Here is an 18,111-nt window from a genome sequence, read left to right as displayed (position 1 = left end):
ACGGCAAGGGCTGCCACCATCCCCGCAGACCTTGGGGACTAGACCTGCCAGCATGGGGCTGCAGGCACTCCCCAGGGACATGCGCAGCCAGGTGAGGCCACCGGCCAGGCTTGCCTGGATGCGTGGGGAGAGCTGGACTTACTGGTGTAGCTCTCCTCATCTCCCAGATTGTCTGTGCCCGCTGGGAAGCAGCTTCTTGCATGGGGACTTCTTTCACATGACGGTCCGGGACCGAGCACCCCAGGGTGGAAGTGTGGGATGTGGGCTGCTCATGCCAGCGCTTGCAGGCACCTTCCTGGTGCTCAGCAAACACAGAGGACGGAGGATTGGGACATGGAGCAGCAGATCCCCATGTCCATCTCCCCTAATCGCCCCTCTTCACCTGGCTGCGGAGCCACGGCCGGCTGAGCATGAGCTCAGCCTTGTGCTCCAGTCCTGGCACTGCTGACGGCAGTGCTCTGGCTCTGTGTTGCAGGGGAAAGCATCAGCCTCTGGCTGGGCCAGAGCAGAGAAGGGCTCCCAGCTTAGTCAGCTGCCCCATTTCCAGTTCAAGGAGATAACGAAGAGGTGCAAACGCCAGGTAAAAGCTGGGTTTCATCCGCCTTCCGAGCACATTTGCTAGGGGCGAGCAGTTCAGGCAGCGCAGGCAGCGCTGCCCAGGCCCATCCTCGCCTTCCCCACTCTCCTCCCGCAGCAGGAAAGGCTGGGCCCGGGAATGTACAACATCAGGGACTTTCTGCAGGAGACACGGCCCTCCAGCCTCTGGGGGGTTCTGTGACACGAGGGAGCAGTGGTTCAGAAACGCCCACAGGGTAGGTCACACCCCGACATGGGAGATGCTGGGGAATGGTGCCTGCCGGCTGTGGGACTTGGGTCCGGGCTGATGCCTCCAGAGAACAAGCCCTTTGCAAGGGTTAGGAGCTACCGTGGGCACCATCTCCTCCTGCTGGGCTGGGGACTGTCCCCCTTGCTGAGGCTGCCCACGGCCACCCCACCTCTCCCGCAGTACTGCTTCCCTGGCCCTGGCATGTACGGCCCCCGGGGGAACCCCTACGCCCGCCTGGAGGAGAGGGACAAGCGCTCTGCCAGCACGCGAGAGCTGATGGACAGCAGGATGGCAAAGTGTGCCCTGCTGGCAGCCGTGGCGAGTCCTGCCCCTTCCCCTGAGGACATGCTGGTGGGGTGGCCCCATCCCCCCGCTGAGCGCAGCCCCTGCTGCCTTTCCCCCCGTGCCTGCAGGGCAGCGGCCTGGGACCTGGCACCTACCACCTGCAGAGCAGCATCGACGAGGGGCTGCGGTGGGCGGGCGGCCCTGGACCCTGCCAGCTCTTCTTGGGGGACAGGTTGAAGCCCACTGGTGGTGGCCATCACGCCTTGGAGGTGCGTTGCCCTGGGGCCCCACACCTGGACAGGATTTATCAGCGAGCTGTGGCATTGCCAACACATTGCTATAAGGATGGAGAGCTGCCTTACGCCAGCATCTGTCCCGCTTGGATTTTGCTCTTTGACTTCCCTTAGATCCTGGAAAAATACACCCACTCAGCAGCATTTGGGGAGCGAGCGGGCTGCAAGCACCATGCAGGAGAGCAGGCTGGTGCCCCTGAGCAGCGGCAGGGCTGAGGTCTCATGGCACGGGATGGATGGGGTGGCCCAAGAGACCACCGGCAGCGGAGCCTCTCGCGCCGCTCCCTTGTCCTGGCAGAGGAGAGGCACCGAGCTGAGCACTGGCACTGTTAAGGGTTTCCTGGATGAGCTGACATTGAAGGACAAGAAGAAGAAAGGCTGCTTCAGCACTCTACCGAGGAACCCGGGCTGCCCCATGGAGAGGATCTTCTGGGCCACGCTCAGCCAGTGCCCAAGGGAGGCGGGCAGCGGGAGCATGGACATTGGCACCGGCCGGTGTCACCAGCATCCCCGGTGGTGCAGCGGGTGCCTGGGGTGGGGATGCATCAGGCCCTGGGGGGATGAACGGCTCTCCGATGTTGTGCAGCTCTTTTTATGAGCAAACTGATGTGCAACAGGTTTCCTTCTGCCCAGTATGTGGTGGGACTGGGCTTCTACAACCCAAAGCCCGTTGAGAGATCAACGTACTCCAGCCAACCCCCATTCTAGTCATCTGCCAAGAGATTCAACAGAAAGTCCTACTGCCTCTTTACTGGGAACGAGGTGAGTGAATGGACCAGGCAGTGAGAGAGTGTCACAGGAACGGTCAGGCTCTGAGTTTCCTCCATGACCATCCCCAATCCATTACCACATCCCTGGCAGGGGACAAAACTCTTCTGAGCCACAGTAAGGGTGGGCACTCCTCACCAGCTTCAGCCAGCTAAACGTTAGGTGTGCCCTCTGAATGGAGCCGCACCCCAGCAGAAGTCCCACATCAGGTGGCTGTCTGCGATAGAAGGGCAGACTGACCTCAGGAGGTGCTTTTCTCTCCCCATTGATTATCAAGGAAACCTGGGCGACTTGGCCAGATACCCATCCTTTAGAAAGGAGATGAGTCCCTCTCTAGGTGCTGTTGTTCTTGCCCAGAACAGGTTGCTAAAGAATAAATGGTGAATAAAGGCCCACGGCCCAACATCCTGCCAGGTCGAGGGAAAGGTGCCCCCTGCATACAGCAGCACGCTGAGCACCCACCACTGAGCACGCGCTGCCGTAGGCAGGTGAGCTTGCCTGGTGCTGAGCAGAGGGGCAGGAGCTCAGCAGCAACCATGTTATCTCTGCCTGCATCCTCAGGCCTTTGCCCTTTTCAAGGGATGCTCAGACAACCCTTCCCATTAGTTTTGCTCTGCATCAGCTGCAAGCAAGCAGATGCACTTCACGGATGAGGGCAGCTGGGTCTGAGTCCTTTTAGGAGCTAGGAGCTACTTGTATCCTCCCAGAAAGTCATATTCTGCTGCTTGAAAGCCAGTTTTTCCTCTAGCAGCATCAGCAGCACGTCGCAGAGCCAGTGCAGGTGGGAGCCCTTCCCTTAGTACCCATTCCTGGAGCTGTATTCATCTTGGCAGCTTCCCCACGGAGAACCAGAACAAAGCCTGAAGGGCTCAAAGCAGACAGGGAAAGCTTTAATCTGAAATAGTCCACCTTAGCTAGGGATGAGGAGCAGGCTTCCATGTGGCTTCTCCTTCATCCAGCTGGGTGGGGAACAGGCAACTTAAAAGAGGTCAAGGATGAAGACATCTTCATAATTGCTGGGGAACTCAACAGATGACATTTCAGTGGGGAGGTTGTGACACGGCAGCCCTTCACTACAGCTAGCAGTAGGTGACTGGTGAGCTTGCTTGAGCCTGCAGAGCTAATAGACTTCTTTGTGGACCGCTGTGATGGGAAGAACTACTCGTGAAGGGGACTGGCCAGGCTAACACCGATTAGTGTGTCTTCTCCTCCCTCCCCTGCAATATAGGCTCGGTTTGGTTAAGATATGCCACATATTGTTGTATTTTTTGCAACTGAAGGCCTGGCCACATGAAGGCACTACCTGGTTTTGCCCCACTCACATCCTCCACGCTGCCTCTCGATGGGGAAGCACGAGACCCTCTCCTTCCAGAACCCTCTAGGTGTTGGTCGCTACAACATCACCGAGCATGAAAAATACCCTCAGAAGATGAGATACCAGTCCCCGTACCAGCGTGATGTGCAGCAGTACCTGAGCAACTTGAAGCGGGATGCCGACCTGCTGTAAGTCTGACAGACGAGGGGGCTGTAAGTGGTTTCACACTGGCTTACAGGAAAATCATCTTGAGCAGCTCTGGGGAGACTGAGTGCATGTTACTGACACTACAACTGATGTGAGATGGGATGATCGTGTAGTTAAAGCACTGGATTGGGACTGAGAAACACTCGCCAGCCCCACCGCAGGTTCCCTCTGTGGACAGGGAGGTTGGTATTGCTGCACCTCTCCCCTCCCAGGAAAGCAAGAAGACCGTGCTTCCCCACTGCATAGGGGTAGTGGGAGGGTTAAAGCACTACTGGCTCTCAAGGTACTTCACAGATGCCAAGGCGGTTGTATCTTGTGAAATGCAATTTGCCTGCAGTGGAGGTGTAGGCAAATAGTTTCCATCAAATTAGAGGAGACAGCCTGGGAAGGAACTGGGAGGTGGATAGATAATCAGCCTGTCTGGACTCATTCCCAGTGCCAGCACTGGACCGCTCAACAGCCCGAAACAAAAATCGTCTTCTCAGGCTGTGCCTTGGTGCCTTCCATCTGAGGAAGGAAGATAACAAGGCTCACTTTCACTGCAGAGGGCTTTGAAATCGCTAGCGTGAAAACCCTGCGAAGCAGTTAGGAACTATACTAATGAGAGACCTCAGGATAGCCCTCCGCTCTCACCTTTGCTTGTGGCCAAGATTAGCAAACTGCTGCGGCGGCACTACGGGCTGACAGCTCTGCAAAGGTCAGTCTTGATCTCCAGAGTAGTTAGAAATTGGTCTTGGCTGAATATAACTCGGCAGCTTTCAGCGGGGCAGCCAGAAGTCAGCTATCCTACGATGGAGAAAGCATAATGAAATCTAGCTTTCAATATTGCCCAGCTTCGTTAATTTTGTACTTCCAGTAGGAATAAAAAAGAAATCTGAACAGTGAGCAGGACTTGGAATTCAAATGCACCTCTCTGATCAAATAGCACTAGCTCCAAGATCACTTTTCAAGCTACAGCTGTGCTTTCTAGGGAATAGCCAGGCTTTTAAGAGCTGTTGACCTCCATGCTCATTAAGACTAATGAGATTAATCCAGCCAATAATTTGAGCCCCCTGAATTGCATCCTATTTCCACAGCGAGCGGCTCAAGCCTGTTGCTAAAAACAACTGGAGTGATTTGATTTCTGCTCCACGTTGTCCAGATACCTCTGAAGAAATCACTGCTGTTTTCCAAACATAAGATGGTGCTGGGAAGCCCAAATCAGTGCGTAAATGGCAGACACGCCAGCGGATGAGATGGGGTAGATGAAAATACAGCGTGCTGGCACGCAAGTCAAGAGATAGGAAACAACTCAAGTCTTGTTCTGTGGTAATAAAACACGCTTAGACAACCAGCAGTCTAACTTTTTTGTCGAGTAATGCATTATTTCCACCTTGGACTTTATAAAAGTGACACACTTGCAAAGAGGATGCCAGATACTGCACATCCTCCGAAGGAAGGTCTGCTGGCACGCACAGCTCATTCAGCATTAAACATTTCCTTTCAAACAGCACTACTGAAAGAAGTCGCACGTACCTGTTACGGGCATGGTGGCGTTACCGCAGCTGAATACCCCCAGGTCCACCAGGACAGCTGAACGGAGAGCTGGGTCTGGGAGAGCAGTGCTACGGCAAAGCAGTTAGAGTAGTCAGGCCTTCGGCACCTGCCTACGTACCTGTCCCGTGCTGTCTTTAAAGTAGCTGTGTGCAAGGATCTTCACCACAAGCTGTAACATACAGCTTCACTTGAATTAACAATGCAAATGTTTATAAGCAGCTGGAGGGAATTAGGGGGAATTTAGTGTCATCGTTCCAAATTTTGTAGGATATTAAAACCTAGAGGCAACGGAGAAAGTGAAATGAAGAGCGAGCTGTGTTGGTGATAACAAAGGATGGCCATAAAAACGTAGTGGGAGTACGCTGGTTCACTTAGAGTTAACCTTTATGAAGTCTCATACTAGTGTTTAGACCAGACTGGAATAATTAAATCTAGGTGTAATTACATGTTAGTTGTGGCTGATTAAGTATGCTAATTAATCTGCAATTATCCTTTGGTGGGAGAGATAATTGAACACAGGTAGAACTGCAGTGATTTAAGGAAATACTGATTATCATTCTAGAGAGGCAAGCAAAGGAGGAAGGAGGTCTCTGAAGGGAGATGCCTGAGCAATGATGTGGGTGAGCGTAGGCTAAATACTGCTGGGGTAACAAGAGAGGATTGTGAAATGCAGCGTAAGTCAGGGCCGACAAAGGCTGTGATTAAAGGAACGCAGGGCTTTGGCACTTTAACTGTGGTTTCAGTGGGGTGGAGGCATTTGGCAGCCTGGATTTCAGGAGAAAGCCCAGCAGCTTCTCTCTGGGAAGAAAGCATTGGAAGAGGATGCACTCGCTGTGACCAAGGGAGTGGCAGGAATACCTCTGTCTAAGCCTACAGAGCTGCTGTGAAGGCGTTTTTCAAAGAAACAGAAGATGTGGATGTGAAACTCCTCAGGCTGAAGAGGGCACTGAATCTTCATCCTCGCTTCTGTGGCTGATCGTTCAAACCAGGGATTAGATTTATTAGTATGAGAAAAATGAAGTAGCTATCCATGTCAACGGCTGTAGCACCTAAATCCAAAATGGGGTTTTGTCCTCCTTGGATAAAAAGTCACAGGGAAAGAATGAGGTGAGGGGGGAGAAAAATCAGGACAAGTGGCATCATGAGGCTACGTGGAGTTAGTGGGGCATAACTGAAGGGTTAAGGCTCAGCCATAAGTGTTTGTTCTGTACAGGTGTGTCTTGGAGCAGAGATAAGGGTAGACTCACAGACTTCAAAGACATTCCTTCAAAGCTGTTTGCAGCACCAGGCTCCTCATCTCCCAACAGCCTCAAAATGCCTCTGGTCTCTTACCCAGACAGCAGCTTTTCTCAGTAATCACTGGCCGTTTGTAACAATACAATAAGCATGAGAAATGATAAACACAGCTGTTGAAGAGTAAGTAATCATTTGTTAAAAGACACCACTTTGAACAGTACGCTGGCTAGATCTTTATTTTAAACAGCCCGTACAACCAAAAATTAAGAGCAACAGCAACTATGCATGTGCATCTGTGTGACTGATACAGTTACAGTACCCAATCACATCACACAAAGTTTGCCAATAAATTAAGGAGTGAAAAAAAAATTACAGTGCATACCTAAAGATCATCAGTACGTGAGAGAAACACAGCTGAAGTAAAAGTATTTGCATATCCTCTAGCTGTTTTAACATCGCCCTTTAAAAGCTAACCAAACCCATTCTTGCTCTGTGCAGATTATCTTACAAGCACTGGGCTAAATCGTAGCTTTGCCCCAGGAACGAGGAAGCTGCTCTTGTGCTGCTTCCCTCACAGAGGCAGGAGGGCAGGTTACACCCTGAGAATCAGCGTTTGCCTGCCTGTGTACCCCGAAGCCTGGGACGGTGTAGCAGACACTCCTGGATCACTGACACAGCTCCACCTCCTGCCCGGCTCCGTGGCTTGGGCAGCACTGCAGGCGCTCTGCATCAGCTGCATCTCCCCTTGGCAGGCTGCCCCGCTACCAGTCCCCCGCGTGGGATTTTAAGGGGGACCTTATTTGCACACAATTTGCCCAGCATGCATCACTGAGTAACAGGCCAAACTTGTTACTGTTTTATCATTGGTTTCATCTGGACCATAAACATCCATCTATCAATAAATAAAATCATTGGTTTAGCACTCATATAAAATTACAACGCCTCCCACTGGTAACTGTTTAAAAAGTTCTTCATGTTAACCCCGACGCAAGCCTCAAGAAAATTACTTTCTTTTCCCTCAAGCTCAGTAAGGTTTCAAGTAACAATTTAAAGTACTGCTTGGACAAGACATGGGCTTGGTTTGGAACCGTGTTTCTGGCTACAGGGTCAAAACATTTCCACACTTCTACACTTGACTGTATGAAGTGCGTGACTGTGCCATTTTCACCAGCAAGCAGCAGAAGGGGGAACTGAACAGTACTTGCTGTTGATTTCCTCTCCAGGTGACTGAAACAGTCCTTTTACAAAGCCTATCAATCTAATCCAGCTAAAACGAAAAGCAAAAGTGTCACTCGAATCAGAACCAAAGCCTGTGTGTATCAAGATTCACAACAAGAGTTGTTCTTATCCACAGCCGCTTGCTCTAACAAACCTCGTATAAATAAAGCCTTGACTTCCTTTTCCTACCGGCCAGGACAGAATGGTCTGAAATAACCCACGTCTTCCTCCAACTGAGTATTTATAAGGCACTAAAATTAAGCAATAACCAACCCCACCCCCCAAACCCCTGAAAAACAAAACCAAAAAAATCCAAATAAACTGACCCACAACGAGTAAAAACTGAAATTAAAACTTGGCTATATGAAATAGCAGCAATTTTTTCAGTAGCCTATGAAGCCAAAATATTGATATTTTGGGGCAAAAAAACAATGCACTGGTAGCCAATTACAAAGTACCTAAAACCTACATCCACTTACACTTTATAATCAAAATCAGTACAAATCTGATAGGCACAAGTAAAAAGCATTTTCTCCACACCTCAATGCTCAGTTTTGAAACTGAAGCTGCTGTTAGGGAGTTTAACCGCTCTGCTGAGATTATAGTGCAGTATAACCCAAGCAGTATAGTACCACACCACATCGTGCAGCGCCGTACAGCCAGAAGATTATGGTACCATCGCAAAGGCGTCCTACAGGTTACCGACTGGAGGCAAATGTTTTTAACATCATGATTAATTTGACAATGCATTCAGCTTTGGCACCTATTTCTGAGCCCTCCCTACCATTTTCAAAAGTAATGTTAAATATAGCTATAGTATACAGCTGGTGTAACTCCAGTATCTTCATCCTTTCCAATTATTTTTCTTATGCTTGGAAATAGGTGAATTCACCTATGTCACTACATTAGATACAAAGGCTAGCACTTTAGATTTCTTAAAAACAATCACTTTGAGTTTGGAAAATTGGTTTCAAAACATACAAAGAAATACTAAACATAAATTTATAAAGCAGGAATTCATACCTTTAAACATCAACAAGAATGAGCTTATTTGGAGAGCAATAAAGCTTTTTTTTTAAAGGATATACTGACTAGCTATAGGTAAATTCATCTTTCCCTGATTGCTTGATTAGATCATCCAGGCTCAGTGCCTCGCAGCTTTGCAGATTTTGTCATACACTTCTGGAAAGGCATCCTTGCAATTCATTTGCTCCCTCAGCTTGTGGTATAACGAACCATCAAACATATCCCAGAACTCCTCACGGGTCATATAGCAATCTGCATACAGCATCTGGAAACTTGAGAAAAAAAAGGAAGGAAAAAAAAAAGAGGCAGAGATTCAGTATTAATTGCGCCACAAGATTTGAAATACAATATTAAAAAAAAATCAGGGCAAGCTATGAATAGCAAATATTCAACAAAAAAACTCCCATCAAAAATGCTTTTAAAAACAAGCAAATATAATTGCTCACATGGATTATGCTGGGACACTCGGCCAATTATATTTTGTGGATTTAACATTACCACGATCTCTTTTCCAAAAGGAAATAACATGTAATGGTGAAAACAGCAGAATACTGCTAGTCATTTTGGTGAAGGGGAAGATGGGAAAAGAAAGCAATTAAAATAACCGTTCCTTTTAAAATACGGTTCAGAACACTTCTTTAGCCATCAGTGTATTGATACTTTCATGAGTTTTGCTGCTACAAAGAGAAAAGGAGAAGGACTAAAAAATGTATATAAACCAGTGGTTCGTGTTTAGACATCCTAACCGCGTGCAGCCAAATCTTCTGACAACTTGTATTCTAACAATTTGTGTTCACAGAAACCCAAGTCTAGAGAGAACTTCAAAAGTTGCTCCAAATCAAGAGTCTGGCCCCTTGCACCGAAAACCACACATAACCTAAATTCTCCCTGACAAATACTTTTCTAACTGCTTTTGAAAGCCTGCTTTCCTTTATCTTCCATTCAAAACCTTTAATTCCAGCTTCAAAAAAAGGGAAGTATTTTTTCTGCATGCTTTCTTACGATCCATGGAGGTACAGTCATGGCGTCTCGTATTAGCCTGCATTACAAAATGCATTCAAGGCAGATGTAGCAATACGTTCTTTGACTTTTTACAGTTTCTTTGAACTGGACGTTGAGAATATAACTAGGAAGGCAAAAGCCTGCCAAATCAGACCAGGCCGAGAAGATAAATTTATAGTGTAAATGAAACACAGTGTAACAAAGGTCCACTTACAAAAATAAATGAAATCCTTATTTAGCTGTGGACTCTCCCTTACTTTCATACTGTGCTCTCTAAAATGCAGCTAGCATCAGAGTAGAGCAGTAAAACACAAACTGTTACATAAAAGCTCTATTGTTGTGTGTGATTACGAAACTGTAAGATCAAGCATTTACCCATTGTTCACTTCCCAGTGACAGGTAGAGAAGAGACAAACCACTGTTAGTAAAGAGCTTTAAATTAAAAGCTTAATTTCAAGTTAATTAAAAAAAGCTTAAAATTAACTTTCAGTTGCTTTGTTCTCTGGCAGATCACTTATTGCAGCTAAAAGTCATTTACATTCTCCGAATCATCTCGAAGCAGACTCACCACTGTTACTCAGTCACATGGGATATAATCACTGTTAGACTGAGAAGTAGGTCAAAATAGAAATGTGGATAAATTATCCTGATGGTGTAAAAATACCGTGTAGTTGTTTTTTGTTCCTGAGAAACAAGCCTGTAACTGCTTCTCCACTGACACTACTAGAGCAAATTAGGCTGGCATGAGTCTGTGACAGATGGTGGACACGTATCTCGCGCCTACTGCGGTCCTATGTAATAAGAATCGGGGCAGGGAAAAGGAAGCTATGGAAGTACAAGTTGCGAGGGAGGAAAGACTCCCACCACCGCACAGGGACTGCTGGGGCGTCAAGGCTGGCCTCCCTGCACAAGGACACACCAGCGCAAGGACAGGGCAGAGCTGCAGCATGACGCTGCAAGGACCGCAGGGAGCAGAACGCTCCCAAGGGCAGGCAGGGAAGCTGTCCAAACTTTAACAGCCTGTGGGATTCCTGGAAGGACTGCGGCCAACACAGCACTTGCTCTGCCCCTGCTCTGAACCAGCCTGAAACAAGTCAGCCTCAGTATGCAAGCTCAGCCAGCTGCCTTCCCGAGGGCTGGGCTAGCCAGCCTTGCGGAGAGCGATCACCGACCCACACTAACACCACTTCTGGACAGCAACTGGTTTATGCACTGTCAGTACAGACCTGCTGAGGTCTTTCTGCACCTCGGTGCATGGATGTATTTTGTTGCAGCAGAGACTCTGCTCCCAGCGCAGCCTGGAGCTGAAAGGTGACCTGAAGCTACCCAGCTCCCAAATACACTGCAAGAACTTCAGCCAGTGCGCTCATTCGGTTGGTTTTGCAATCAAATAATGAAACTGAAATCATATTTAAAAATCGTACCATCAAAATTAGTAATTAAAATCAGTTTGCAATTAATGTGGTTGTTAAATTATTGCAATATTAAAGTGCTGTGGGATTAAATAACTGTGATTAAACCACACGGGTGTAAATTATATGGCATTATTACTATTCTAAGGAGTGGGATCCTTACCCATGCACACTTCTTACAAACTTTTCCATTTGCCTCATTGAAGCCCTGGCTTCAAATTGTTTCCTTCTGGGCTCTCCATAAGCTCCTATATCCACGTAGAGTTCTGCTTCATCCCCTTTTGGGTGGACCATACCAGGATTATTGGGCAATATGAAAGGACATAACCAAAGAGGGTACACCTGCAGAGGTAAGAAAATGCTTTATCACTTATTTTTAACAAAACAATCCTTTAAGCTATCTCTTAATAAAGGTGACAAAATGAAGAGTTAAGAGGACTTCTTCCCAATTTGGGATTGAAACTTACACAGCTCTTCCTTTCCAATTGTCTTGCTGTGGTTCTTAGCTGCACTTTCTAATGACCGTAACACAAATAGACTGAGATGCTCAGAGTATGTGCTGTGTCCTCCTAGAATTACACCTCCTCCCCCTTAAATATTTGAAATGGAAAAAACAACCATCCCCGATCCCAAAGCAACAACTGAATACACACTCTGAGTAAAAAGAGAATGAAGAGTTTTCTTTTCCAGGTCAGTCCAAAATTGAAATTGCCAAGTTTGTACTTCTTATACTAACTAAAATAAATTCAGAAATAAAAGCAAGAAAGGGAAATTAATTCCCACAGTTGGGGTTTAGTGAGACCGCCAGTCATTTTAGGTGAAAGAAAAATCAGTTCAAGTTTCACTAAGTGACAAAATCTTTTAGAAGTGTTGGCCTCTACTAAAGTTTGAATCTCACTTTTTTAAAATTCTTTTTTTCAGAAAGCTGTGTTCATTTCTTCTGCAGCTTTGCATCATAGACTCGCAAAGCACAGTACTCCCCAGGAAACAACAATGACCTTTTACACAAGCAGACTGTTATGTCTTAAGACCAACAGTCACAGCTCTTACTACACACAGTCCAAGATTCACTGCATTTTAGAAACATGAGTTCTTACATTAAGGTCAACATGGAAGGTTTGGATAGATTTTTCAAGGCTCTTCATTGGCACCAACATGTCCTGTACAACATGGTGTTGCTCGTACAGCTTTCGAATAGCTTCTCCTTGGGTGAGTTTTAACAAAGAGATTTTTGGAGGAACCATCCAGCCAAACAGGTAACGGAAAACAGGGTTATTGCCAAAAGGAATGATATCCTTTAAAGAGGAAAGAAAAAAAGTTTGACTTAAGAATGTGTAAGTGAACCAAAAGGCAATACTTCAGAATCCTCAGAGCAACATTAAGCCAGATTTTCAATAAATTTAACTGCTGATACTTTTGCTAAACTACTGTAATACAAATATGAACAAATAAGAGAGGCCTGGACTGAACTTAACTACACAGCCCTGCCCTAAGCTTCCTCTAGTTACAGTGATTGATTTTCAGTCCTATGAATTGCAACATACTCATCCCCAAATACTTTCAGAGAATGAAGTTCAGAGAACAGTAGGCTATGATCTTAAAACAGCTAAGGAAGGAGTGCATAAGAAGCTAAGCTTACAGAACTCTAGCAAGAATAAATACATACAAGATCAGTTCTTAAAAGAATTTTAAAGCTGTAAAATTTTAAGTACTTCCTGCACAGCCAACTCCTGTTTAACTTCTCCGGGAGCTGAAAGGATCCAGTATCTCACCCCAGAGATTCAAAACGTAGCAATGGGAATCTTTCAGAGTGCTACATGAAGTTTTGCGTAAATTTGTGTGGACATCACAACAAATACATTTATGAAATTCAAAGTAATGACCTTACTGCATAATTACTATTCTGAGTTTAGGCAGGGCAAATTTTCAGCCATAATTTCACATTCATGTTTTTTCCACCATCTGCCTTTGAAAATCACTTAGTAGGTATAAAAGCTTAATGCTGAAATTATGTACTTAAGGTCCAAATTCAGAAAAGCACTAAAACAGAAATTAGGAGGTTATGATATAACGCCTTATCTATAAAGAAGTGCCTTTGGATTTGTTTTGCCCAAATGCAGGACTTTTAAATTTGCCATAAACTTCACTGTTTTCTTCTGCCATGAAAGACAGAAGTGTTGCCAAGGGGAAGAAGGTACATTGTACCTACACTGGGAAAGAGCAGAGTACCTTCCTGCAGATGTTATTTTAATTTTGGAACTGGTCTTACTTGGAGCTCCCAGAAGATACTGCGTGTATGTCTATGGTAATAATGTCTTGAGGGAATGTATTCTATTCCAGTCCTGTCAGCTTTCAAATACTTCTCCACATGCTTAAAGAACCACGGCTTGTAGTAGTTGCCAATTCTGTTTATCTACAAGAAAACATGCATTCACTAGCAAACACCAACACAGATAACAGTTACACCTTACTAGACAACATTAAGTATGTCCCCAAATTCCTTTACTGTGAAGAATCAACGTTATACCCTCTGTGACAGTTTGAATGAGGCTGTCACAAGAGATCTAGGGAGCCTTCATTTCTCCACATGCATGGCTCCTTCTTACCTTTCTTGCCATTAAGGTTTAATTTAAATAAGTCTTGCTAAGGCTTGCCTGTTACAAGCTAATTAAGAGACCGTGAATGTGACAGAACTGGATTCCTGAAATACCGATCTCTCAACCCATCATTAATCCAAAGTCTCATTATGGCAGAGGAGAAACATCCAGGTTGAGGGATGCAGTTAGCATGTCCCTCCTGTAAACGTCCCTGATGTGTTTTACCAATATTAACTGTATTAAAAGCTTCCTGGGAAAAGAGTTATTCTGAATAACTGCGGTTTAAAACAGCATTGTTCCGTATATGAGAAAAGATACTTCTCTTCCTCCTTAGGTACTGCAATTAAAAGGCTGTAGACTAAATTATTTGCTAGAATAATGAAACCAGTGGGTCATTTCTTATCAGCTGAAGAGATTTAAAGTACAGACTCTGTTGTAGTAACAAAGAGCTGTAATTTAAAATGTTCTGACGGACAGATCTAACTTTTAATCCCATGTTAAGAGATTGTTCCAGTCTTATAATGATTCTGGTTTTATATTGGCATACAGTACAGCTTCAGTTAAACTTTCGGGGTATTTTTTTTCTTTGTGACTAACTGCCCTTTAGTTACCTTGCTTTGCTCAGCTTCATCAGTCAAGACCCCTGTCATGATGACTGCTTCTTCCAAAGAATACACAAGTCCTTCCACAAAACTATTCTCCTTTTTCTTAGATTCTTCAGTAAACTTTTCACAAATCTTCTGCAGTCCTCTCACGGGCTCATAATGTATTTTGACGTATTTCTTGGCAGGAATCATTTTTATTTCTGCTGCAACCAGGAAACCCAGAGTACCACAAGACCAAGGCACTGCATAAAACAGGTCTGAATTTTCAGTCTGCAAAAAGTATGTCATACTAAATCATATATCCTTACCGATAACTGTCAACAACATTGTAAATAATAGCAAAATAACATTTTGTCTTACTGGTGAACATCTCACAAGGCTTCCATCAGCAAGAACAAGTTCATAGGCCACACAGGTATGTTGAAAAAGTCCATATATATGGGATGAAGACTCAATGCCAGTTCCCATGATCAGGCCACCTTGTCAAGAGAGCACATAACAAATCAAATGAAACACTCCAAAAGGAAGGTGGTTTACGAGAACAAAATCCCGCTTTTAAGCTCTGGACATGACTTTTAAGACTATTTTAAAAAAATAAAAAAGGAAGTGCTTATAACATAAATACCACAACAGAACATAAGGTTCAACAGAGTATTTCCAGAACCTTTAAAATAATGCAACATGTTACTGCATAAAAAGCTAATGAAAATGCAGCAAAATCAGTGAGTCTCTTGTCATCACAACGACCCTTACCTACTGTAAGATCATCAAGCTCTGGTACCACAGGAATAGTCCAGCCCATGGGATTCAGGTGTGCAGTCAACTGGCCCATGGTCACCAAAGGTTCCACACGAACAACCTAAAGAGCAAAAAAACCCAATTCCCCCCACCAAACATAAATGAAGTGTTCAGCATTAACGATGACAAAATACAGCTAACTGGATTGTACTTCCATCTGTTATCAGAATTCAGAGACTTACTTTCCTAAGAGCACTACTAAAAATAGCTGAAACTGTTTAGTGATTCCTCCTCTGCCTCCGCATCTTGTTGCTCAGTCCCCAAAACCATAAAGCAATCTGGTCTTTTAGACTTCAGCACATAAAAGCTAAGCAATTCCATATGCTGGTTTTTTGGATAGAATGATCCAAGCACACACTCTAAAACCTGAAATTTGGTGGGTCTACTGCTACAAAAATCCTTTGTTCTTTATGGAATCTAATCTCCTCTTCAGCTACAAATACAAATAAAAAAAGCTGTAAACTTCATTATTATGAAAGCTTTGTGATGAATTTGTTACCTCTCTTTCACTGTCCACTTCCAGAACATCCATTAAGTTGATCATGATGTTCTTATGAATCTTCTTATACTTTCCAACACGAAGTGATACAGTCAACCAGCCAGGCCGGCCAGTGCACATGTATCTTTTGCTGCCTTCATTTTTCCATTCTCGAACCTGCAAGAGGTAACAACTGAACTGATGCTGTAAGGCATACACGTCGTCAATAGTGTATACCAGAAACATTTTTCCCTCGCTGTGAAAAAGCATTCAGAAATATTGTTACTCATCTAACATGTATGTTACCTGCAAGTAACAAAGCCTGGATGTCTCTATGTTGAGTAGCGATGCTTTCGAAGTCTCTCTGCAGATCTCTGAACTAAATAAAATACCACCAGAGGGGTCTAGTTATGTAGAGGAAGCATTTCTAATATCTCTTAGCTTTGGGGTTTTTTTGGAGATGGGATTCAGAAAACTAGAATGAAAGTTTTAAAAATCCACAGGAAAACCTATACTCGAAGGGAGGTATTATGACTGTCATAAATAATGTCAGTTCCGTGAAGGTTAATGAAACAATGCCTCCTCCTAAACACACCAAAAAATGGTCTGAGCCTGAAAATGAATGGGCAAAGAGAGAAAAGTTGAGAAGGAAAATGTGTAAGCCATACACATGATCCACGAATTTTGCAAAGCCACAGTGGTTAACATTTGGAGAACAAACACCAATTGTAGCACTTTCTTCAAAGCTCAACTGCTACTACAGCTGGTGATAAAAAACCCAACCCCAAATCCTCAAAGAATAACTCCGTGCACATTAATATCCATCTGTATCTGCAATGAACACAAGAGTCAAGGAAGAAAACAGAAGCAGACGTGACAGAATTACCGTAAATACTAGAGAGCACAGAAACATTAAAGACATCTGTGTTTCTGGGTGGAAGAAAAGTTTCGTCTCCCCTTCAATCATCTCTTGGAACTAACAATGCCGAGAAGCAGGATGTAAGTGGTATGAAAACACGGTATTAAGCCAACCATTCAAAGACTAACATTTTCGTGTTACACACGTGCACACACGTACATGCCTAAACCATGTGAGTGTACAGAGAGATTCACAGCGCATCTCTAAGGATGTTACAATGACAGCAGCTGGACAGCCGCATCTGGACTTGCCAGCTGTTGACGCCGCAACTTCGAGAGGAGTTTCAGACGGGGGAAAAAACCCCACAGGGGCAGAAACACCCGCTGGCTTTTATTCGTTTGCTTTTTCTCGCTCCGGCTGCCGCAACCGGATTCAAAGCTGGATTTTGCCCCGGCGCCGGGAGAGGCGGTGGGGGCGGGGAGGGGGCGCCTCGCCGCCAGGCCCCGGGCGGCACCGGTGTGCACCGCAGCGGGGGCGCAGGCTGGCAAGGAGCGGGATGGGGGACAAGCTCTCCTCCCGCAGAGCCGCCCCCCGGACCGGGAAGGGGGGGCGGGGGTCCGGCCGGGCCTCACCTGCGCCTGGATGTGGCGGACGCGCTGGGCGTGCTGCCGCGGGGCGCTGTGGAGGCGCCAGACGGCCCAGGCGCGCAGCTGGTAGTAGACGTCGAAGAGGATGGAGAGCGGCAGGAGGAAGAGGCAAACGAAGACCCAGCGGTGGTGCACCAGCACGGCCTCCAGCCCCCGGTGCCGCACCCACAGCAGCAGCAGCAGCAGCCCCGCGCCCAGCGACCACACCGGCGACATGGCGACCGCCGACCGCACGCGCTGCCTCACGGCCGCCGGGACCCCGCCATGCCGCCCCCGCCGCTCGCGCGCTCGCCGCCCGGCCCCGCCCCTCCCCGCGCGCGCCCGCGCCCCATTGGTCGCCGCCGGCCTCCGCCGTGAGGCGAGGGGAGGGGAGCGGCCAATGAGGACGCTCCGGGGAGATCGGACCAGGCGCTGAGGCCGCCGATTGGCTGCGCGCGGCGCGCCCCGCTCTTCCCTCATCGCCGCGGCCGCCGGCCCCCGCCCGGCCCGCTGCTCTCGCCGTGGGGCGTCCCCCCATGGGGAGGCGGCGGCCCGGCGCAGGGTCGGACCCCCGGCCAGGGCTGGGGACGGGTCATGAGGCAGGGGAGACCCCCCCCAGTCACGGCTGAGCGGGGTATGGGGCTGGGGACAGGCCCTTGGCAGCTCTGTGGTGGAGGTGCTGTGGTGGCCAGTGTCCTTCAAGCAAGGGGCTTGCCCTGGTGCCTTTGGGTTGGGGAGCAGGAGCAAAACGCCTCCGGACGCCTCTCTTGGGCACGCTCATGATGTTGTTTTTGGTTCCAGTGAACCTGACAGTGCAGGTGTCTCCCACAGAAACCCCAAAGTGCCGTGCAGTCCACTTTCTAGAAGGAAGAGGGAGATACCCCCCTCTAAAACACGTCTTGCTCTCTAAAACCCTGGCAGAAAATTCCTCTCCTCCCAATCTCCATGAGGAAACAGTGGGAGGGAAGGTATATAAAGTCTGTGAGGAAGATAAAAGGCATTTTTTTAAGATAAAATCTGTGAT

General features: G+C 46.8%; 2 protein-coding genes across 2 annotated transcripts; one reads left to right on the top strand and one right to left on the bottom strand.

The window, feature by feature from the left end:
- The first annotated feature begins 52 nt into the window (after positions 1-52).
- On the top strand, positions 53-4,873 carry CIMAP2 (ciliary microtubule associated protein 2). The gene is given in 12 exon segments (XM_076338045.1): positions 53-91; positions 476-580; positions 695-772; positions 774-812; positions 1,007-1,144; positions 1,240-1,380; positions 1,456-1,463; positions 1,708-1,866; positions 2,037-2,166; positions 2,921-2,953; positions 3,545-3,675; positions 4,771-4,873. Coding segments are annotated over 12 exon segments (1,104 nt in total).
- A 1,802-nt stretch (positions 4,874-6,675) lies between these two features.
- DHCR24 (24-dehydrocholesterol reductase) lies at positions 6,676-17,359 on the bottom strand. Its single transcript, XM_076340144.1, has 9 exons — positions 17,094-17,359; positions 15,624-15,779; positions 15,080-15,185; positions 14,687-14,805; positions 14,333-14,596; positions 13,394-13,537; positions 12,222-12,419; positions 11,288-11,466; positions 6,676-8,982 (listed from the first exon to the last, which is right to left on the bottom strand). Exons 1-9 carry the CDS (start codon positions 17,322-17,324, stop codon positions 8,829-8,831), a joined length of 1,551 nt encoding a protein of 516 aa, XP_076196259.1. The 5' UTR covers positions 17,325-17,359; the 3' UTR covers positions 6,676-8,828.
- Positions 17,360-18,111: the final 752 nt, after the last annotated feature.

The sequence above is a fragment of the Aptenodytes patagonicus genome, chromosome 5 (assembly GCF_965638725.1).
Source record: "Aptenodytes patagonicus chromosome 5, bAptPat1.pri.cur, whole genome shotgun sequence".
Lineage (NCBI taxonomy): Eukaryota > Metazoa > Chordata > Aves > Sphenisciformes > Spheniscidae > Aptenodytes > Aptenodytes patagonicus.
Note: the sequence above shows the minus strand (reverse complement) of the source record. Positions and strands in the feature narration are given on the sequence as shown.

What these genes read in the sequence shown, in the direction of transcription:
- DHCR24 (XM_076340144.1), bottom strand. Translation starts at nt 17,324, where the DNA reads ATGTCGCCGGTGTGGTCGCTGGGCGCGGGGCTGCTGCTGCTGCTGCTG. An exon ending in GCTTGATGATCTTACAGTAG is followed by an intron (nt 14,806 to 15,079) that starts GTAAGGGTCGTT and finishes TCTCTTGACAAG; the next exon opens with GTGGCCTGATCATGGGAACT. An exon ending in CCTTCCATGTTGACCTTAAT is followed by an intron (nt 11,467 to 12,221) that starts GTAAGAACTCAT and finishes TTACCTCTGCAG; the next exon opens with GTGTACCCTCTTTGGTTATG.